Genomic DNA, 24319 nt, shown 5'->3' on the forward strand with positions numbered 1-24319 from the left:
CCATGGACAGAGGAGCCTGGAAGGCTGCAGTCCATGGGGTCGCTAAGAGTCGGACACGACTGAGTGACTTCACTTTCACTTTTCACTTTCATGCATTGGAGAAGGAAGTAGCAACCCACCCCAGTGTTCTTGCCTGGAGAATCCCAGGGATGGGGGACCCTGGTGGGCTGCTGTCTATGGCGTTGCACAGAGTCGGACATGACTGAAGCAACTTAGCAGCAGCAGCAGCATATCTCTATGACCTACAAAACACAGCTTGTTACTGTGAGCCTTTATTCCAGTGGGGAACTCAACTCTAGTGAGTTAGGTTGTCTTACATAAATAATTCCTTTTGCCCAGGTTATATAGGGAGGACTTAGCATCTAGAAATGGCCCTGAACTTTAAATGCCCAGAAAGGCAAAGCAGATCATTTTAACTTGTGAAGCTCTCTTTCTTTGGAATGGAGAGTTGTAAAAATAATTCAGGTTAGGTTCATTTGTGGCCTGAGGGGAGAATGAGGCCAAGTACAGAGGCAATTGGACATGAGATCTAGAGAACTGATATGTTCTTCGAGCCTTGTATTTAGCTGTCTGAACATTTGTTGTGTGAGTAGATTCCCTTTTCTATTAAACACTTGAGCTATTTTGAGCTAGGTTTCTGCTGTTGACTACTGCTTTGGAATTAATCAGCATCCTCTACTGCTAAGGTGGTATAAATAGGGTCATCTATTTACTCTAAACCATGATACACATACCTGCTAAAACAGGACTTAGTTTAGAAAACAGAAAGAATATACTTTATTTTCTATACCAGATTAACATTTTATCAGAAGGGAATAATCCAAGTGGAAAAATATACCCATCAGACCAGCCAGTAAATCTGGAGAGATTTAAGCTCTGATCAGGCTTCCCCAATGGCTCAGTGGTAAAGAATCTTCCAGCAATGCAGGAGATCTGGGTTCGATCCCTGGGTTGGGAAGATCCCCTGGAGGGGAAAATGACAACCCACTCCAGTATTCTTACCTGGAGAATAACATGGACTGAGGAGCCTGGCAGGATATAGCCTGAAGGGTCACAAAGAGTTGGACATGAGTGCAGCAACTGATCAATGCGTGCAAGCTCTGATCAGATTCAGTTTTATTCCACATGCAGGATCTGGGAAAGGAGCTCAGGGAGCATTGATAGAGGAAGACATACACATCTCCTATCTTTCAGTTCATTCTCCCCAATTTGACCTGTAAGTTCAATGTAATTCTAGTGGAAAATCCCAACAGTGATTTTACACTGACCAGCTGATTTTGCACTGTATATGGGAAAGGGTGAAGAATGCTGAGACAACTGCAAAGAAGAAAGAAGATACCACATAAAAACTTATTACAACATTGTAGTAATTAAGAGTAAATCATTGAAAGGATAGAGACAGAACAGAGCCATCTATTCTCTTTATAAACTTTGAGCTAATTTTAGATTTACAGTAAAGTTGTAAAATAATACAAAAGGAATTATCTTATATCTAGTAGCCCACATCCCCAAATATTACCATTTCATGATTGACTTTTAAAATAAACTCTTAAGTTTGATATGTTAAATTGTTTTGTTCAAATCTGTGGTGATTTTTCCTATTATGTGACCTTAAAAGCTTTTCTTTGTGTTTGTTAATCAGTCATCAGTTGTATTTTCTCCTTTGCAGATTTTTTCTTGATAACTTTCAATCTTCAGAGTTTGTGTTTTACCTATAAATGTCTGAACTTTAATATTTTAAATACATTGTCACACTGGTACAAATATTTTAATTGGTTAACTTTTAATTTTTGATCTAATAGTTTAAATTTTTAACTGTTTAAAAACCTGTTCACATTTTGAGAGCCATTTTGCTTGCAATGGTGACATATTCTACTCTCTGAGAATATATTTTTAATTCTAAAAAGAGCCAGAAACCATTCATAGCTAATTCAGGTAACCAGAGTATAGGTACACAAATATCATTTTGGTAAGAAAATGAACAAATTGAAAAACAAAAGCATTAGCCACCTGTGATAATATGGTAACATTATGATTTTCTTGTGTGATCAAGAAACTTCTTAAAAGCCTACTTCAAAAGCATTTTTTAAATGGCAGCATCAGTTGGATTATATGAGCTCATATGGAAGTTAATTTGAAGGATGAAGAAAGAAGTTATTCCCCATTTTGGCTTCCATGACATAATGAAAGGGCACATGGAGTGGAAGAAAGGCTCTGCAGAGAGATTCCACAGAGCTCTGTTAGCACCAGTCACCATTAACAGGCATAATCATTGGCAAGTTTCATATTCCTCCACTCATTCAACAAATACTTGTTGAGTGGTTACTATGTGTTGAGCTATGTCTTAAGTGCTGGAGATATGTTAATAAACCAAACAACTGACAAACTCTGGCTTGCAGAATTTGTTTTAATGGGGAGAGGCCAAGAAACGAAATAACCAATGAGATAGTAGGTTAGAAGATAAATTTATTCCATGTACTAGTTAAGTAGAGAAGGGGTCTCAGGAGTGTAGGAGTGGAGAGAAAAGATATTTGCAATTTTAGGTAGGTGGTCAGAGAAAGCAATGGCACCCCACTCCAGTACTCTTGCCTGGAAAATCCCATGGGTGGAAGAGCCTGGTAGGCTGCAGTCCATGGGGTTGCGAAGAGTCGGACACGACTGAGCGACTTCCCTTTCACTTTTCTCTTTCATGCATTGGAGAAGGAAATGGCAACCCACTCCAGTATTCTTGTCTGGAGAATCCTAGGGACAGGGGAGCCTGGTGGGCTGCCATCTGTGGGGTTGCACAGAGTCAGACACGACTGAAGCGACTTAGCAGCAGCAGCAGCAGTAGCAGCAGCAGGTAGGTGGTCAGGGAAGACCTTATGGAGAAAGTGACAGTCAAGCCTAAAGTCTGAAGCAGGTGACAGAAAAAGCCTGGTTGCTATCTGGAGAAAAGCATACTAGTCAGAGAGAAGAAGAATGTCCCTGGGGAGGGCTGGTGCCTGAGATATGTTAGGAAGAGAAAGTGGCTACTGTGGCTGAGCAGAGGATGAAAGAGAGAAGAGCAGCAGCTGAGAAGCTGAGAAAGGTGACAGGAGAGAGGAGGGCAGATTACATAAAGGCCTGAAGGCCACTCCGAGAAGAGAATTTTGACTTTCATTTTAAGAGAAAGTAAAGAATCTGCCTGCAACGTAGGAGTCACAGGTTAGATCCCTGGGTCAGGAAAAGATCCCTTGGAGGAGGGCATAGCAACCTACTCCAGTATTCTTACCTGGAGAATCCCATGGACAGAGGAGGACATAAAATAAATTCTTAAACTGCTATTTATATTTCTTAAAATGTTCATAAAAGTATAGTGTTATAGAAATGTAAAGTGCATGATCAGAAGGAATGAACATATGTGCTGGAACAGGGACCAAAAGTACAGTCTAACTGTGAGACTCTTATCTGAAAATGTATACGAAGGTTCATTGTTATCTGAAAAGCTTGGACAAAATATTAAAGGTTTGCAGCTGACAGATAACCCATTCCATGTGGGTGTGTTAAAGGTTTTGCCTACCCAAATATTGAATAGTTCATAGACAATGATTTTCTCAAACTTCATTAGAAAGCCAATTAAATATAGCTAGAGAGAAAGCTTTCCTCATAGCTCAGTCAGTAAAGAATCCACCTGCAATGCAGGAGATGTGGGTTCGATTCCTGGGTCAGGAAGATCCCCTGGAGAAGGAAATGGCAACCCACTCCAGTATTCTTGCCTGTAAAATCCCATGGACAAAGGAGCCTGGTGGGCTGTCAGCTGCATACTTTAATAGCTCGAGAACCAAGGGATTAAAATGTCTGGGAAAAGCATATAGTATCCCTTTAGGCCAGAATGGAATCTATTACCTAAAAAGTAGCCTTAACTCTATATATCTAAGGCCTTAAATATTCTAGAAGTTAGAGGAACAAGCACATACTAAGCATATAGTAGGCCAGGCACTTTGCTAGGTGCTTACATATGGCCTCTTATGTCATCCTCATAACTCATTGGAGTGTTTTTAATCTCATTTCATGTGTGTGGCAACAGACTCACTGAGGGAAACACTCACTGAGGGAAGTACCCTGTACTGACGAGGGTAATACAGATAGTGATGAGGCAGTAGGTTTAAATTAGTCTGCATGCATGCACACAAGACTGATCTTTTTTGCTGTATCATATAAATGAATTACGCAGGACTCCATGGCTCCAAAGGACTTAAAAGTCAATGCTGGGAGACAGTGTGGATGGATGACCCTGGGGGTGGATCTCTCAGATGTGAGCAGTTGTGGTTTCCATACCTGGTCATGCATTAGAATCACCAGGGATATCTGTTCAGTTCAGTTGCTCAGTCTTGTCCGACTCTTTGTGACCCCGTGAATCGCAGCATGCCAGGCCTCCCTGTCCATCACCAATTCCCAGAGTCCACCCAAACCCATGTCCATTGAGTCAGTGATGCCATCCAACCATCTCATCCTCTGTCGTCCCCTTCTCCTCCCGCCCTCAATCTTTCCCAGTATCAGGGTCTTTCCCAATGAGTCAGCTCTTCACATGAGGGGGCCAAAGTATTGGAGTCTCAGCTTCAGCATCAGTCCTTCCAATGAACACCCAGGACTGATCTCCTTTAGGATGGACTGGCTGGATCTCCTTGCAGTCCAAGAGACTCTCAAGAGTCTTCTCCAACACCACAGTTCAAAAGCATCAATTCTTCTGCGCACAGCTTTCTTTATAGTCCAACTCTCACATCCATACATGGCCACTGGAAAAACCATAGCCTTGACCAGATGTACCTTTGTTGGCAAAGTAATATCTCTGCTTTTTAACATACTGTCTAGGTTGGTCATAACTTTCCTTCCAAGGAGTAAGTGTCTTTTAATTTCATGGCTGCAATCACCATCTGCAGTGATTTTGGAGCCCAGAAAAATAAAGTCAGCCACTGTTTCCACTGTTTCTCCATCTATTTGCCATGAAGTGATGGGACCAGATGCCATGATCTTTATTTTCTGAATGTTGAGCTTTAAGCCAACTTTTTCACTCTCCTCTTTCACTTTCATCAAGAGGCTCTTTAGTTCTTCTTCACTTTCTGCCATAAGGATGGTGTCATCTGCATATCTGAGGTTATTGATATTTCTCTCGGCAATCTTGATTCCGCTTGTGCTTCCTCCAGCCCAGTGTTTCTCATGATGTACTCTGCATATAAATTAAATAAGCAGGGTGACAATATACAGCCTGGACGTACTCCTTTTCCTATTTGGAACCAGTCTGTTGTTCCATGTCCAGTTCTAAGTGTTGCTTCCTGACCTGCATATAGGTTTCTCAAGAGGCAGGTCAGGTGGTCTAGTAGTCCCATCTCTTTCAGAATTTTCCACAGTTTATTGTGATCCACACAGTCAAAGGCTTTGGCATAGTCAATAAAGCAGAAATAGATGTGTTTGTGGAGTGCAGGTAGCTGAGACAGCGCACCAGGGATATAAAAACATTTATTTTGGAAAAGGCATGCAGGTGACTTCTATGTAGGCAGCCTGTCACTGGCCCTCCCTTCCATTCATGGAGAGGATCTCAGAATGAGAGATAGGACAAAAAGTAATAACTGGAAATAGAGCCTATGGGTAGCAACCTGAAACTCATTGGCCATTGAGCCTAAAATGATCTGGGCTTCCTGAGATTTGTGTCAAACAAGTCTTAAATTGTGTTTCTAAACAACTAATAATTTTGAAGGACTGAGGTGTCATTCCCTGCATTATGAAAGCTTCCTGGAATCATAGAAAACTAGAGGTGGGACGTCAGAGGTTTGCCCCCCACCCACACCCCTTTGTGAGCAGAGGGGACTGAGACGCTGAGGGATAAATGACTTGTCCAATGTTATAAGAACCCATGTCTGAGTCTTAGTCCAGCACTCTTCCTGCCAAGCAATTCTGCCTCCCAAAATATTTTTCTCAATGTTGTCAGTCATCCTACTGATAAACTTAGCATTCCCTGGGTTTCATATGAATGTCCAAGTTTTGCCTACCTATGACTGTCCTCACAGACTCTCAATATTGAAAAGATATTTCCTGGCTATACTGTTTTAATGATTTAGGTTTTTGAAAGCATAAGACCCTAGCTTGGTTTAAATGTCAGGACTTTCCTGTATTTCATTTTCATTTTTAAAGGTTATTTTAATATGAATTTGTTGGCGGGGGGTGGGGGGGTGGGGGCAGGAAGGGAGTAGAGAAAGCAGGCTCTTTCCTATTGGTTTCTTTAATGCAGCAAACCTTCCTTCAGGCCTCTTCATTTGCCTCTCAGACATAAATTTTAAACAAACCATATTTTCTCATTTGCTCCCCCTTACATTTATTCCAAAACATTTTGGAAAGAAAAATGAAGGGAATATTTGCCGCACCTAAAGGAGCCTGGTGGGCTACAGTCTAAGGGGTCACCAAGGAGTTGGACACGACTTAGCAACTAAACAACAACCCACTCTCCTGAGCCCTCCACAGCCTACTCTTGTACTTTACACCTCAGTTCCAGTAGCTGCTCCTCTAGGGAGAATATCCTCTCTCTGCCAGAAATAACCAAAACAAGGAACAGTAGACACAAGCCTCTGACAAGGAGAAAGTAATTGCACTAGAGCCCGTCATCAGCCTGGGCCAGCTGCCACTCAATCTGTTTTCCCTTTTCACTTCCTTTCTTTGTTGATATTGAGCCAAAGAATCAGGCCATCTTCCTTCTGGTGAGTCTTCAACTATGTAGACAGATGTGAGTTATAGGATTTCAGCCTTCAGATGTGAGTTATAGGATTTCAGGGGACGGGTCCTATTTATAAGGTAAAAATTAAATCTTTTAATGCCTTTCATCTTTCTTAAAATAGTGTTCCTTTCCTTCAAAATGCCAAGGAATTACTTTTTTAAGAGGAAAATATATTGGAATATCTAGGCTAGGATCTCGTTGCTGCTGCTGCTAAGTCGCTTCAGTCGTGTCCGACTCTGTGCGACCCCATAGACGGCAGCCCACCAGGCTCTCCCAACCCTGGGATTCTACAGGCAAGACTACTGGAGTGGGTTGCCATTTCCTTCTCCAATGTATGAAAGTGAAAAGTGAAAGTGAAGTCACTCAGTCGTGTCCGACTCCTAGCGACCCCACAGACTGCAGCCCACCAGGCTCCTCCATCCATGGGATTTTCCAGGCAAGAGTACTGGAGTGGGGTGCCATTGTCTTCTCCTCATTAGATGGCTGTAATTCTGGTTGGGCTACTGCCCTTTGACTATTTCTGAGGCTGTCACTCCCATTTAATTAAAAGTTATTGAGGCCCTACTTGTCATGGGATTCTTTGCTTGAAACTTTACTGTAAAAACCCCTGGGGGGTGGGGAGCAGGAACTGAGGAATTCTAATAAATACAATAAAAATTCAAAATTTAAAAAAATCATTAGGCAGAAGTCTCTGATTAAACCTTATCTAAAGGATGAATTTAAATTTAATGAATGAGATATTTTAAAGTAAAGTAATATGACTTCATATTTCAATTAGGACTATTTCCTTGGACTCAGCATCACAATGTTAAGTTGCAGAAGAAATGATGGAGCCTAGGACTTTGGAGGAATGTGGTATTAAGAGACAGAGTCCCGAAGGAAATAATATGGTTCTGTTTTTCCAGCCTCTTTTTCTACCTCACCTATACATGATTTAATCTAAATCCTTGTGTGCCTAGATTTCATCTCCTCTCCTTAGGACCACCCTCAGCAAACCTATGAAGTAGACATTACTTTGTGATGTGTTCTCTTACGACAAGCAACTAGCATTTTCACATCCTTCAACTGCACTCACAAACCCATTTCCCTAAGAATCTGGCAAGCGTGTGCTCTGTCTGCTATTCTCGCATATGAGCAAAGCTATACTTTGGAAAGAGAATGGAGTACTGCTCTCACCTTCTCCATAAGCTGTGGGTCAACTTGAGAAGAGGTAGACCCGGAGTGAGTGTTGGGTATAGTGATGGAACAGAGCTTAGAAACCTACCAGGCAGCATCCAAGGAAAAAACTGAAAGCAAGCCTGGTAAACTAGACAAAACGGTCATGATTCCAAAGAGGGTGATGAGTGGAAGAGTGCCATCCAGGTAGGAGGCAACAGGGAAGCTGGAGCCTGGGAAGCCGCCTGAGAAATATAGGGTTCAAAACATAAAGTGGGAGATGGGACCTAGGATAAAGCAGAGCACGGATGTTCTGAGGGTCTCTATGGGTAGGGAGGTGTCCTTAAGTGTCTACTTGGCTCATCCTATCTATTACTTCTGTGTTGATAATTAAACTATAAACCCTCAGCTCCAAAACCCGTCTTTCCATATTTTACTCTATGATGCCGGGCTGGGGTCCTACTGACTACATTGCTCTGTTGCCAGTTGCTTCCCTGTTATGCTCAGCCTGGATCATATGATACTACCAGGCAGCTATCTGGGAAAATGATACCACTTCTTTGAGTCTCAGCTACCAGGCATAAAGTAGGGATAACAGCCACATCACTGGGCCATCACTATTAAATGAGCCCATTCAGCCAATTCCATAGTAAGGACTTAGTACATAGAGAGAAAAGGGCTTCCCAGGTGTCACAGTGATAAAGAATCCACCTGGCAATGCAGGAGATGAAAGTTCAGTTCCCTCAGTTGGGAAGATACCCTGGAGGAGGAAATGGCAACCCACTCTGGTATTCTTGCCTGGGAAATCTCATGGACAGAGGAGCCTGGCAAGCTGCCGTCCATGAGGTCACAAAGAGTTGGACATGACTGAGCATGCATACACACACACAAAATATTTTAAATCCCTGTTTAATACAAAGAATTGGTTAACAGGACATTGGAGGACTGGAAAAGTCAAGCAAGACACTGAGGTAACACAGAAATGGCAAGGAGCAGCTCCCATCCTAGGCAAGGGAAATAAAAGGAAGAGGTTGAGGTTATTAGAACATAGAAGCTTGGAAGCAGGGAACTGGGACCCAGTTTTATGTGGAAAGGACATTGGGTGCCCCAGAGAAATGTGGTTGAAGAAATGAAATCAACTGCCACTGCTGGGATGGGGCTGCTGCTGGGTAAGAGTGAAATGATGTTTTCCTTTTCACTTCTACTGTTAGGAAGCTCAGAGTCCAGCGGGTAGCTCACCATCAGCAAATGAGCAGGATTTTGTGGCATTACAGCTGCAGGGATTTTTCTTGCCTTGCTTTGTCCGTGATCATTCCATTTCAACATATTTCACATTACATTATGTATTTTGTAAATCTCAATCTTTTGAAGATCCTAGAAAACCCACTCCAGTATTCTTGCCTGGAGAATTCCATGGACAGAGGAGCCTGACAGGCTACAGTCCCTGTGGTCACAAAGAGTCAGACACAACTGAGCGACTATCACTCACTCAGAATATTTCTACCTGCATCTATATGACCTTCAACTGCATCTTCATCAATTTGTTTACCTAAGTCTTCCTACCTCCATTTATACTTCATTTCTATTGCTGTGTGCACCTCATCTATTCCTCTCTATACTTGATCCACATCTCTAACTACAGGGAGACAGGGACAGTTCACTCTGTGTGTGTTTTTAACCCAAATTTGAATATGAAAGAGTAATTAGGAAGTTTTTAACGTAAAGACAGCTCACATCTGCTCTTCAACCTCCACTGTTTGCATAGCCTGGCATTGACAGAGGTACTAATAGGCCTGTGATACAGAACCCGAAACTTTAAAAGTTCTAACCCATCAAGAAATCTCATTCGTCATTTCATTTTTGGGGAAAGGATATAAAAAATGAAATGTCAGAGCTATAATGTCAGGACCATTTAAAATGTCAAGTGCTTGTTGTTGCATAGCCTGGCTGTCTGCTGTTCTGATCAAACCTCCAACTGGCATAATAATTACAGATGATGCATCGAATTTTCATGCACAACTGGACCCAGATTTATAACAAATCAGATGGAAACATTCTCATTGCCCAGTCGGAAATTTTCTCCTTTTACTACATAGTTTAAGACTTTTCCTTTGGAGCAGAACATTATTACTGATTCAAGACAGCGTCCAGGGTAAGGAATAAGAAAGAAGGGCAGAAAAAAAAAGCTTTTCAACAGACCAGAACCCAGTCATTTATAATATACAGATGAAACAAGAACCAAGAGGCAGCAAATACATATGTCAAATGCATGTTTAATCTAAGAATGTTAAATTGTTGAGACACTGTCTGAATAGTCCAGTTCTATAAGATGCAGACTAATTTAGGTGGGCAAGAAAACATACATGCAAGCTCCAGTTTGCACTGATAGCCATGGAGGCAATCCTTCAGTTTAATCATGTTCTAACATGTAGACAGAGGACTGATGCATAAACTGAAGCAACAGTGCTTCTTTTTAGAATCTTTATGAGAGTTCTCTGTGGAACTTAAGTGGGTTATTCATAAGTGGTTACCAATGATAATAAAAACATGTAATCAATAGCAGGTACATGCAGAAAATCACATTTCTTCTCCACTGAGAGTTTTCAATCCACCAAAAGCTGAGTGTTTTGCTTTGCATCCATTCCAGAGTTTCTCAACTTTCACTGTCCCTACACCATTCTTGTCAATTGGTTTAGAAGAAGCCTTTCTCCAGTGTCTGGCTATTTCCCACCACAGATTACTTTCAGTACATTGGAAAAGTCAAAGCTCTTGGAAACAATTTCCAGAAGGCCCTGATCTTTTTCCGTGCCATTGATAAATCCTTCCAAAGTCAATTCTCCCAGAAAATAAGAACAATTAGCAAAAGGCTTTGTCTACACCACTCACTAACATACAATATATTCACTGGCATTTTTATCAGTATTCTTAGATCCTTTCATCTCAGACTCTTAATTCCTTGAATACCCTTTCATAGAAAGCATTCAATGCTAGGGTTGTTAGGTGAAAATACAGGTGACAATCTCTTTTCAAGTTGAGAACATCAGGTAATATATAATACCTGTGTTCACACATAAATTGTTAACATCTCTATACAGAATTGATTATTCAACCTTCAATCCTGAAGAAAGGCAATGCCAAAGAATGTTCAAACTACTGCACTACCGCACAATTGCACTCACCTCACATGCTAGCAAAGTAATGCTCAAAATTATCCAAGCCAGGCTTCAGCAATACATGAACCATGAACACCCAGATGTTCAAGCTGGTTTTAGAAAAGGCAGAGGAACCAGAGCTCAAATTGCCAACGTCCGCTGGATCATCAAAAAAGCAAGAGAATTCCAGAAAAACATCTATTTCTGCCTTATTGACTATGCCAAAGCCTTTGACTGTGTGGATCACAATAAACTGTGGAAAATTCTGAAACAGATGGGAATACTAGACCATCTGACCTGCCTCTTGAGAAATCTGTATGCAGGTCAGGAAGCAACAGTTAGAACTGGACATGGAACAACAGACTGGTTCCAAATAGGAAAAGGAGTACATCAAGGCTGTATATTGTCACCCTGCTTATTTAACTTCCATGCAGAGTACATCATGGGAAATGCTGGGCTGGAAGAAGCACAAGCTGGAATCAAGATTGCTGGGAGAAATATCAATAACCTCAGATATGCAGATGACACCAGCCTTATGGCAGAAAGTGAAGAAGAACTGAAGAGCCTCTTGATGAAAGTGAGAGAGGAGAGTGAAAAAGTTGGCTTAAAGCTCAACATTCAGAAAACGAAGATCATGGCATTCCGGTCCCATCACTTCATGGGAAATAGATGGGGAAACAGTGGAAACAGCGTCAGACTTTATTTTTGGGGGCTCCAAAATCACTGCAGATGGTGATTGCAGCCATGAAATTACAAAATGCTTATTCCTTGGAAGGAAAGTTATGACCAACCTAGACAGCATATTAAAAAGCAGAGACGTTACTTTGCCAACAAAGGTCCGTCTAATCAAGGCTATGGTTTTTCCAGTGGTCATGTATGGATGTGAGAGTTGGACTGTAAAGAAAGCTGAGCACCAAAGAATTGATGCTTTTGAAGTGTGGTGTTGGAGAAGACTCTTGAGAGTACCTTGGACTGCAAAGAGATACCATCAATCCATCCTAAAGGAGATCAGTCCTGGGTGTTCATTGGAAGGATTGATGTTGAAGCTGAGACTCCAATACTTTGGCCACTTGATGTGAAGGGTCATTGGAAAAGACCCTGATGCTAGGAAAGATTGAGGGCGGGAGGAGAAGGGGACAACAGAAGATGAGATGGTGGATGGCATCACCGACTCAATGGACATGAGTTTGGGTGTACTCCAGGAGTTGGTGATGGATAGGAAGGTCTGGTGTGCTGCAGTCCATGGCCTCACAAAGAGTCAGACATGACTGAGCAACTAAAGTGAACTGAACTGAATCTTGAACATATGGCCAAGTCATAGGGGCATGAAAACTGCTGATTTCTAAGATCAGAAGGAAACGACTGTTCTCAAGGCTGTTTTTAACATTCTTCTCCCTGAGGAAATGACTTCAAGGACTATCCAAAGCTGTACAGAAGGGTAAACATTTATTCATTCACCAGTTTTGTAGTTCTCTCCTTTTCTGATTTTATATTTCTCATTGTGTCACCTTGACTTAAGCCTTAGGTCTACACTGACCAGCTTTTCCAGTTAGCTACAAAACTATTGATTTATACCCATGTGTACCAGCTGCTGTGTTTTCCACCACCTTCAGCCCACAAGACAAACTTTTCAACGTTGGATGGTGGGGGGTGGAGGAGAGATTCTCTGTCGACTTAGGTCATTTGGATTATACTAATGGGTATATTCAGGTTGAAAAGCACAGATGAATTTCCAAATCTCAAGGAGATTGTACTTTAGAGTGTGTGTCTTGGTGGGAGGTCAGTCAAAGTCAAGTGAAGTTACATTGAGTAACTTACTAGGGAATATGCACCTGAGGCAGAAAGTCAGCAGGAATCGAAAGCACGTGTTTAACTGTTCAGTTCAGTTGCTCAGTTGTGTCCGACTCTGTGCGACCCCATGGACTGCAGCATGCCAGGCTTCTCTGTCCATCACCAACTGTACCTGTCCTTTAATGGACAAAGACAAATATCTAACAACCACAATTGTAGCTCAAATACAAACAAGTATAAATCACATTTTTATAATATCTTTTCCTTTTGGTTTCCATGGCAAAATAAGATTTCTTTAAAGAGAGAAATCTAATCTTTGTTCCTTTATGTTTTCTTATGCCAAAGAAGTCTGTGCAAAATCCCAGTAACAGCAGGTAGGATCAAAATTCCCTATGCATCCTAGGAAAGTGCAACTGTGGAACAAACCAAAGAAAAGGAAGGAAATCTGAAACTCCAAAGGAGAAGTAAGTGTGCAATGGGGAAGTCACATGCTGTAGTGGTCATAAATAAGAATGTCTCCTTTGCAAAGGGAAAACACAGCTGCTAGGTTTACAACCCAAAAGGCTTTTCAGATTTCTAGGGCCTCAGTATGACCGCAAGAGAGGTGGGAGTGGAGATAGGGAGCTGAAATCTGTTTTGACCACTCAACTGTAACAACACTTCTCCATTATCACTGTAGGCCATAGAAGAAGCCAAGAGGTCGCGAAGTCGAACAAGACTGAGCAACTAAACACAGGATATAGTAGCATATGTTAAAAAGCCATGCAAGTTACTGATGTGGAAATGAGAAAAAAGATGAAATACTTATGGCATTTAAAAAATTGGCAATGTAACTGACATTAAGGGGTGCAACAAAACTTGATGTAACAAAGTAAGTTTAGTCAATACCTATCACCTTACCTAGTTACAACTTTTCTTGTCACAACTTTTAAGATTTACTCTTAAGATGGAATTTTTCACTGCTGTTATGCTTTTCAAAATACCTAAGAATTCTGCATATTTGCTTTTTTCATGTGATCTAACCCACTCACCAAAAACATTCTCCCTTCCAAATTAAGCCAACCTCTACCAGAAGCAACTTAAATGATATTTACTATTTCTAACATACTTATCTTGAAGTTTTCCTCACTCTGTTCCTCCTAAGACTGAGCATTCAAACATTCATCGAGCCTTACTACAGTTGCCATTGCCTGCACTGCATGGCTTCACCAGCACGGCCAACCAGGGCTGCAAAGGCAGGAGGTGCTCAGAAAACCTCAGCTGATGAATTGCTTTCCTTTATCTGAGATTCTTAAACATTACTTCCTGGTCCTCTTTGATTTGTTTGTGGATTTATGCCCAAACAAAGTAAAAAGATGGATCTGTGTCTCCCTGGAAAGGATTGCCTGTGCAGGTCCAGAAATTTCCTATCAAAAGATCAACCAGTCATGAGTCTAAGTTGATGAGAAATGACCAAGCCAGAGCTCATGGGACTCAGGACCTAAATAAAGCTTTGAGCTTTTAATTTTTGTTTTCTATTTAGAAACACATTAATCTTTGTGGCATATAATTCAGAAATCGCACAATTTTATATATTGAAATATACATAATACACAGAATGTATAGCCACATTATATAGGGCTGTTTGGGACCCTGAAGGTGAGTGTTACGGGTGCTTTTCCATCATCACTCATGACCAGGTTCAGTGGTTTTATTGGCGATAGGACAGTGATCCATGAATATTTAGTCTTGTTTCTGGAATCCGGTTGTTTTGCTGGTATTTCTGAATCATGTCTTTCTTCCCATTAATATCTTAAGTGTCTATAAGCCCAAAACTGCCTCTTCCTTCCAAAATATCAAAATGTACTGACTATGCCCCCATTAGCATTTTTTTTTCCCTCTAAAGAAGTCAGGTTGGTTAGAAAAGAAACCAACCAGTGTCAAGGAATTGCTTTTCAATTCTTTCTAATAAGAACATGAAATTTTGTGCTGGGGCTGGGAAATTGGCAAAGATGGAATTGCAGTCTCAGGAGGTGAGAAAAAGTGACACAAGTTCTGTGTTCATTACAAGGTGGCACTAGAAGCATTTAGTAGTATTTTATAGCTGAGTGTTATAAAAAAGCTGCAATTTTTTGTCTCATATAAAGAAACTTGATTTCCCTATTATTTCCTGGTAGTTCCCAGTTTCCCAGTTTGCTTCCAGTGTTCCAGTCTAGAAACTGGTCTTTCTGGTTAGTCACTCAATAAAAGGTCTTCATGTCCCTGTTTTCATTTACCCCACATTACCTCCTTACTAACCACCCTCTCATTTTCTCTCTGGCTTCATTCTGTTTCTTTTCACTTTCACAGTTTATTATTAGCCACTTAAGTCTCGTTTATCCCTGGGCTATTTGGTACTTTGTTGTCTGGACAGTTTCTGCACTTGTGGTTGTGAACAAGTGTCTATAAATCTTCCTAAATCATGTCAAGAATGAGTGCTAAGAGGCACATGGTAGCATGCCGATTGCTATTCTTCCTGAAGTAAGGGCTGCAGAATTCCATGCTTGATCGTTTATCCTGACTTGTCTTGCTGTCCCTTCTGTTTTCATTCTTCAGTGATATTGAATATTGAGCTTCGATTTTCCGTCTTTGTGATTCTCTTCAAAATCTCCTTTCCTAGATGCTTTTGTTCATAATATTAGAATAAGCTAACTTGTTGAGTAATAGCAATGATACATACTCATGGTAAAAAACAACAACACTACAGAGAAGTGTAATGAAAGAAAGAATCCACCGTTAACCTCTCTCTGTGCCTCACGTCTATTAATACTTTCCATTGGCAATTAAGTTCTGCTAATAGATCTGTATTTGTATCTTATGACATTTGTAATGCATATTTGGGCTTCCCAGGTGGCTCAACTGTAAAGAATCTGCCTGCCATGCAGGAGACTCTGGTTCAATCCCTGGGTTGGGAAGATCCCCTGGAGAAGAAAATGGCAACCCATTCCAGTATTCTTGCCTGGAGAATTCCATGGACAGAGGAGCATGACAGGCTACAGTTCATGGGTTGCAAAAGAGTTGGATACAACTTAGTGACTAAACAAACCCATTTTCATATATGTTCATTTCCTAACTAGTCTCTTAGATGCCTTTCTTCCTACAGATAGCAATGCATACTGTACTTACTCGTTCTTTATTTCTTCCTTTGTTTTCCATGACATCTTATCAGATACTCATTATGAAACTATTTATGGAGAACCTATTATGTGCCAGAAAGTGTGAGAGCACAAGAAACACCAAAGTACATAAAAAACCAGAAATACCTCTTGCCCTCATGGAGCTGATAGTTCTTTGTTTCTTTATTTTCTTAGCACTAAACCTATACCTCTCTTTTGATATAACTTTGATTTGCTAACTACCATGATAATTATGTCTGGAATTAAAAATATCTATTCTGTATTTTTCTGTTATAGCAGAATTGATGTTGGTCATCCTTTTGCAATTTTCAGTCAAATTGGGATTTTTCATATACATCCCTGAAGTTTACTTTTTCTTTTTTTTTTGGTTGCATCTGAGTGTACTGGAGTCTTCTTATCTTTGGCCTCAATATACATTGGATCAGATACAAATTCTGTGTTTGTTGCTTTTTATTTTGAGAAATCAGAAAATGATATGTTGGGACATGGCTAACACTATTCTGCTATATTTAAACATCTCCATTTCTACCAACACCAATGTTTTTATAACAATGATAACAATAAAAGCTTTATTTGAGGTATATATAACTTATAAAAATGTGAATAGATATTTTCATCTGTGACACTCATTTTCCCTTTAGGTCTGAGTGAAGCCCTGTATCCTCCTCTGTCAAATTCTGGCAAAATCCTTTCATACTTCAACAAATATCAACCATCTATGTCTTCATTATTTTCTCTTCCTTGTCCTTTGGTGCACTGGGCTGTCGTTGTACAACAATTTTAGCACTTTTATCTTGATGCATGGAATGGCCCAGCTCTCCCTTGAGATGATACAACCACCTCCAATAATTTCCAAATAAAAGCAAATTCTATCAGTTTTAATTCTGTATATGCATTTGCCAAGAAAGAGTGGTTCATTGTTATTATAAAGTGAGACTAGTTTGGTATCTTCATTTTATAAAAGCCAATGATATTTAAGATATGAATTTTTATATCGGAGTAAATGATGTTATTAATTCTGTAAGCTGTTCCAGAAACCATAAAGTATCCCCTTTCTTCTGAGTTATTCAGTTCAGTTCAGTTCAGTCGCTCAGTCGTGTCTGACTCTTTGCGACCCCATGAATTGCAGCACACCAGGCCTCCCTGTCCATCACCAACTCCCGGAGTTCACGCAAACTCACGTCCATCGAGTCGGTGATGTCATCCAGCCATCTCATACTCTGTCGTCCCCTTCTCCTCCTGCCCTCAATCCCTCCCAGCATCAGAGTCTTTTCCAATGAGTCAACTCTTAGTGTCAGGTGGCCAAAGTATTGGATTTTCAGCTTCAGCATCATTCCTTCCAATGAACACCCAGGACTGATCTCCTTTAGAATGGATTGGTTGGATCTCCTTGCAGTCCCAGGGATTCTCAAGAGTCTTCTCCAACACCACAGTTCAAAAGCATCAATTCTTCGGCGCTCAGCCTTCTTCATAGTCCAACTCTCACATCCATACATGACCACTGGAAAAACCATAGCCTTGACTAGACGGACCTTTGTTGGCAAAGTAATGTCTCTGCTTTTGAATATGCTATCTAGGTTGGTCATAACTTTCCTTCCAAGGAGTAAGCGTCTTTTAATTTCATGGCTGCAATCACCATCTGCAGTGATATTGGAGCCCAAAAAAATAAAGTCTGACACTGTTTCCACTGTTTCCCCATCTATTTCCCATGAAGTGATCTGAGTTATGACTACAGGTCAAAAATCCCAGTTCCCTAATTGCAGGTGAACTCAGTTATTCCTGAACCCAACATCTTCTCTCATCTAGATTTACATTGTTTTTCAACTCAACTCTATTTCTAGGCCCTTTCCAACCACACTCCCCATTTTACCGTTTCTTTGTTCTTGAGGAGATTACATAAATGTAAATGACTCCTGCATAATTTTCTGTTTTCTGGAACATGTTATCTGTCTCTTCAAATGGAGCCTCTTCTTGAGGATACCACCATCCTCTCATACTTCTCTATGGGAAGTCACTTTTTCTTATACCCCTTCCACCCCTCACCAGCACTACAAGCAGGAGTCGTGGATATTTTCAAATGTCCTTGACCTGTCCTTTTGAAATTCACTTATGATGCTAAGTCTTAAGTATTCATGATGTTCCATCTACTTTCAGAACACTCACCCTTTGATCAACAATTCTGACCCTGAGTTGAATGGTTTATCCCTCTCTACTCCAGTCCCTGCCACCCTGCAGCACCTCTAGGATTAAAGTCTAAAACAAAAAACAATCTCCAGCATTTCTCTTGCTTGATGATTACCATTTCAGGTACATATTTCAAATCAAGTTTTGCACTGGCCTCATCAGGTCCTCCGCTTTCCATTTTTCGGGTTCTTTTCTAACTTCACTTAGCCTCCTTAGCAACTCTGGGCAATCTGAAATTGTTCCTTGCAGCTTTCACATGTACTGACTTACTTTATTCTCCATCCATGTAGACTTATATAAAGTGATGACACCAAGTGGCTTTGATTGTAGTAAACCAGTAAGTCAGCATTACTCACTTGAGACTAAGAGGTAGATGCGGGACTGGGTCCTTAAGAGGAAGTTCTTTGCTCTTGATACATTTTCAAGTTGTTTTTCTGAGAATTATACTCTTGCCCAAATGTTTGGATTGCTCATGGCGGTGCTTTCATTTGAACTCTCTCCCAGCCTCCTCCTCCTCATGTCCTGCCGAGTAAGCAGCCACGATTGTCTAAGCAAACTGCTACGTTCAACATGAGCCTCTACTGCCCTCTAGTGTTCACTACAAGTGATGGGTAGGTTGATTCTGTGGATGATGACAAACATGGTTCTCAATCCCTTATATATCTATTCCCTCCCCTGATCCCCCTTTAACATCTCTTACTAATTTTCCACAATTCCAAACTTACTTTCTCAAGATCATCCCATGATTGAATCCATTTGGTGTAATCCCCCTCCCTTCTCTTGGAATGTCTGTGTTGTGTCTTCTTGTTCCTGCCTCTGAAAAAATGCAACTTTTCTGAGATAAAGAGGAAACCAGGTTTTAGGGCAGAACGAACAGATGAACAAATGAGCAGACAGTAGAAATACGGAGAGAGCAGAAATGGAGGCAACCGTGGACAACTCTTTCCAGAAGTGTATCGTCAAGGAGAAGGAAAAATCTGATAGAGGATGGTATAATTGAAGTTAGGAGGGAAAAGTTTATTCGTAATTTGATGAGAAGCCTCCAGTAAAAAGAAATTCAGCCATAAAACATATCCAAAAACAAACAGCAAAGATTCCTTCATCCCCTACTCTCCCACTTTTTCCCCTTTTTATCTCCCTTCACTCTTTATATATACAAAGTATCCGTCACTGTGCATTGAATATAAGTATGGTCAATATGGGCTTCCCTGGTGGCTCAGATGGTAAAGAATCTGCCTGCGAAGTGGGAGACCCAGGTTCAATCCTTGGGTTGGGAAGATTCCCTGGAGAGGAGCATGGCAACTCAGTCCAGTATTCTTGCCTGGAGAATCCCATGGAGACAGGAGCCTGGCGAGCTACAGTCCATGGAGTCAGTATATATTCAGTCAAATTGTATCAGCTGCAGAACATTGCACTGGTCAAATTGTGAAACCCAAGTGTTGAAGCTGAAACTCCAATACTTTGGCCACCTGATGTAAAGAGCTGACTCACTTGAAAAGACCCAGATGCTGGGAAAGATTGAGGGCAGGAAAAGGGGATGACAGAGGATGAGATGTTTGGATGGCATCACCGACTCGATGGACATGGGTTTGGGTAGACTCCGGCAGTTGGTGATGGACAGGGAGGCCTGGCGTGCTGTGGTTCATGAGGTTGCAAAGAGTCGGACACAACTGAGTGACTGAACTGAACTGAAGTGATATCACAAGTACATTTTCTTGAAAGGTTCATGGTTTTGTCTAAATAATCTATCTCCTACACAATAAGGAAAGTGAGCCTGAGGTGAAGGGCTATTTTATCACTGTTTACATCTCTTACAAAACACCGATGTGTTAAACTCTTCAGGACTCAGTTTGCTGGTGGTTGAAGGCTTGCACCTTCTGCAAACTAAATCTAAGCTCAACTCTTCTGGAAGCAAATTCATTTTGCAACATTTCTTACCTCAGTGTGACAGAATTGAGGGAATTTTTTATTTCAGGTTTGCTATTCAACCTGTTTTCAGTTCAAAAACAAATAAAAAGATTGTATGTCAGTTCTGGGTAATGAGACTTGGAACTTAAATGAACTGAGTTTAGTCTAAGGTGTTATTTTACACAGAACAAAGGGATCCACTCAACATATTAAGTAACAAAAGATACTAACAGTGGTTTTGGACCCAGAAAAGACAGTTTCCTCAAGTTTTAGACTTATCTTTGATCTTATGATGAACATAAAAGGGTGTTCTATAAGCATCTAATACCCTCTCTCTGGCTTCTGCCACTGGTGAGTTTGGTTTTTTGGTGCCCTTTTGCAGGGCTATCACCTGGGAAGACAGACATGCATGCCTTGGAAGGATCCTGAATTTCTCTCAGTCTGCCAGCATCTTTTCATCATAAAAGCTGTCAGGGGACATAAGGAAAAAGACATTTCCAGATTTCCTGGAGGGATGATTTAACCACTCTCCCCATCCCCACTCTTGCCCCAGGTGACTAAATTAAATGACCCATATTGGATGTAGAAATTAAGACAATGAGAGAATGGATTAGTCATCTGGAAATTTGAACGTAACTGTCTTGATTGAACAGGAGAATCTTTAGAAAAACTGTTGGCAACATTTCAGTTTGTCAAATAGGACTCTCTCTTGCTGCTTCCCAAACATTACTAATCTCAAATCCTAGGAATAATCACAGTTAACGGTGGCAAAGCACCACTCTTGGCCTTAGCAAGCCGAGATCTCAGTTGAATAATACTTAGTGCAATGATTAAGATACATGTAGTCAGTCTCCTATTAGATGAAAGTTTAGGATTTCTCAGTTGTCTTGACAGAGACCCCAGAAGCCTCAAAACTTTGGCGAGACATCCAGTATTCCCACATCCTGAAGTGATATTCGACTGCATGTGTAAGTCACAGTGAGAGATGATGAGATTTTTAGAATTTGTCCATCACCCAACTCCAGGCAACGTAAGTGGGGATGAAGGATTGACTGGAAGATTAAGGCCTAAGGGGATAATAATTTGGAGGGAGTTGTCGGGTGCTTCGTGTTTCCCTCTTCTTTAAGGAGAAGCATGGCAGGGCGGGGAGGCAAAGAGGCATGATTTGTTTTCTTTCCTTCCTCCTTTAGTACATATGTTTCTTCCCAACCTTGCTAACCCCTTTCTCTGACCTCTCCAAGTGTGAGCAGAAGGGAGGAGGAGATAGAGGGAAAGTAAGAGAGCCTTGACTTGGCAGATACCATCATGTTCATGGTTGCAGAGCTCTCTGGGTAGCAGACGTTTAAAGCCCATTCTTTCTCTGAAGCCTCCCACCCCCTGTTAATTACTGAGACTCTCCTGCAACTCCCTAGACATGAAATCATGCACTTTGATTCCAGCCCTTGAGGCTCCTTCTTTAGAAAGCCAATTCTAAGCAACTGCACCACTGACATTTTGGACTCGACAATTCTTTCTTGTCCTGTGTCGTCCTATGCGTGGTAGAATGTCTAACAGCATCCCTGGTCTCTAACAATAGACAGCAGTTGCACCACACCCTCCCCCATTCTCCAGTTGAGAATCAATCGTCTCCAGACTTTGCCAGCTGTGCCCTGAGGGAGGAGAGTAAAATCGCTCCTGGCTGAGAACCACTCTCCACCTCTCTTCTGAGGATTCCTCGCTTCTCCAAGTGACTCAGCTGGACAAGATCCAAGAAAGCTCTCTACCAGCTTCCTCTCTCAGTGGCCCATATCTGATCTAAGGAAAAACTCAAGCATTTTTGGTCCCAGCAGATTCCAGGAATGCAGACATATCCTGAACTTTATCCCAAGATTCTGTTGCCATGGTCTGCTTCTTTAGATTTCTCTATGACTGGAACAGGGTGTTCCCTAAACTCCAGGGCACATCCACACCTTAACTGATGTCCTTAGAACCTCATGCAATTGACATGAGGGCTCTTACATGAGAAATCCTCTCCAATAATCCTTCTCCCAAGCCCTCATCTTGACCATTTTATACCCTTGAATTGTGATTAAGATGTAAGTACTTCCTTTGTAACTGCTTCCTTAACTACTAGTAAATTCTGCCTATACTAGTACTTCCTTCAAATCTTAATGATACCTGGGCTGAATTTCATTTTAACATCTTGCTATGTATTGACAAAAATTACGCAGTATGTATTACTCCTTACCTTTGTGTTTTTCTTCACTTGTAATTATGTAGAATGTTTGTTTATAGACCACTGATTTTTTATAATTATATATTTCATTGCATTAAAAGTTTTCCTCCTTTAGATTTTTTTAATGTGTATTTGAACTGTGGTGTTGGAGAAGACTCTTGAGAGTCCCTTGGACTGCAAGGAGATCCAACCAGTCCATTCTGAAGGAGATCAGTCCTGGGATTTCTTTGGAAGGAATGATGCTAAAGCTGAAACTCCAGTACTTTGGCCACCTCATGCGAAGAGTTGACTCATTGAAAAAGACCCTGATGCTGGGAGGGATTGGGGGCAGGAGGAGAAGGGGACGACAGAGGATGAGATGGCTGGATGGCATCACTGACTTGATGGACGTGAGTCTCAGTGAACTCCTGGAGTTGGTGATGGACAGGGAGGCCTGGCGTGCTGCAATTCATGGGGTCGCAAAGAGTCGGACATGACTGAGTGACTGATCTGATCTGATTTTAAATGATTCTGTGATGTAAATCAGAACTTTTATCTTTGGCAAAATTGTTTTTCCTGACAAAAAGTAACTGACTCTAAAACTGAAGAGACATTTTAGTCTGTTATGCAGACCACATTTCCAGGAATGTTCTATCAATTTATGCTCCCTCCACAGTGCCTTTACCAGAATTACATCTCACTGTTTTTAACACTTTATTAGTCAGAGACAAATAGCATCTAATTATTAATTTCTGCTCTGTGCTAATTATTTCAGTTTGCCTGTTTTCATTTTGTTCTTTCTAAACATTTTAGGGAAAAACTCAAATTAGCTATTTTTCTTTCCTTGGCTCACTAACTTAAGTTATACATTTCAACTAATGAAAATCTATGTAAACTTTCCTGTACGATTTAGAACAACAACAAAAAGAGTTAATCCTTTTGCTCTTCCTAGTTCTTTTGCAAACCTGACCCCCTACCTCCCCTTGAAAAAAAAAGTGGATCATGTGCAAAATTTTGCACTTGATTCTAAGAGGGGCCAAGGATTCCTGAAGGCTATAGATCCATAGACCCCAGGGTACAAACCTCATGATTGGAGCACTGCTTTGAGGCACCCTAGTATTTGTATGCTGTATTATATACTTAGTGTTTTTTAAAATAGGTATATATTAAGATGTTATTTAAAAATTTATACTGGGTTGGGCACTCTGTAGAACGTTTTAGATTCCCAGTTTTGTATTGCAACATGTAATAAGTATGCAGAATTTCTGAATTTTAACATTACCAAGTTCAGTTACAAAATATCTTGGTACTATTTTTGATGAGATTCAAGTAGAAGCAATATTAGTATTATCATACTCTTGAATTCTTCCCATGTGTTAATATTTACTAAATAGTGTACCAGCTTTGTTGAAATAGTCATTATAGTTCTACCCAATGATTTTTCCTCACAAGTTTCTCTTATACCATACATTATGTGACTCAGCTTCATCTATAAATGAGAGAATTTGGACCATATCATCTCTGTGACATCTGATCCTAGTTCTGACATTCACAAATTCAGCGTATAATATTCATAATGTTTATTTTGCTTCATAACTTTATTCAGGCACAGTGCCCCACTTAGTCACTTTTACTTGGGATACATTTCATCTCATACCATTATAATCACTATCCTCACTCCATTAGCAGAGAGTGGGGGGTTAAGACTTATAAAGGGAGTCCTCGAATTTCAGAGATGGAAAGGATCTGAGCTCCTTGAGCGATCTGTTAGAAAACACTTTAGTCAAGTTCCCAGAAAGATTCATTCCTTAGGACCTTTATTCTTCATCCACGTCTCTTGCTATATAAACCATATTATATTTCAGCTGCTCCCCACAAGACTTTCTGCAGCGAGGCAGAGAAAAAGATAAGTTGTTGTCAGTCAGTCACTAAATTGTGTCCAACTCTCTGTGACCTCATGTACTGCAACACCCCAGGCTCCCTTGTCCTTCATTATCTCCCGGAGTTTGCTCAAATTCATGTTCATTGAGTCAGTGATGCCATCTAACCATTT

General features: G+C 40.8%; 1 protein-coding gene across 1 annotated transcript in view; it reads right to left on the bottom strand.

The window, feature by feature from the left end:
* Positions 1 to 10459: 10459 nt before the first annotated feature.
* Positions 10460 to 24319, bottom strand: part of GUCA1C (guanylate cyclase activator 1C) — a 39209-nt gene continuing 25349 nt past the window's right edge. The window contains 3 exon segments of the mRNA XM_055570078.1: positions 10460 to 10594; positions 10597 to 10718; positions 13467 to 13551. Of these exon segments, the coding sequence (XP_055426053.1) occupies positions 10460 to 10594; positions 10597 to 10718; positions 13467 to 13551 (342 nt within the window).

This window comes from Bubalus kerabau, chromosome 2 (assembly GCF_029407905.1).
Source record: "Bubalus kerabau isolate K-KA32 ecotype Philippines breed swamp buffalo chromosome 2, PCC_UOA_SB_1v2, whole genome shotgun sequence".
NCBI lineage: Eukaryota > Metazoa > Chordata > Mammalia > Artiodactyla > Bovidae > Bubalus > Bubalus kerabau.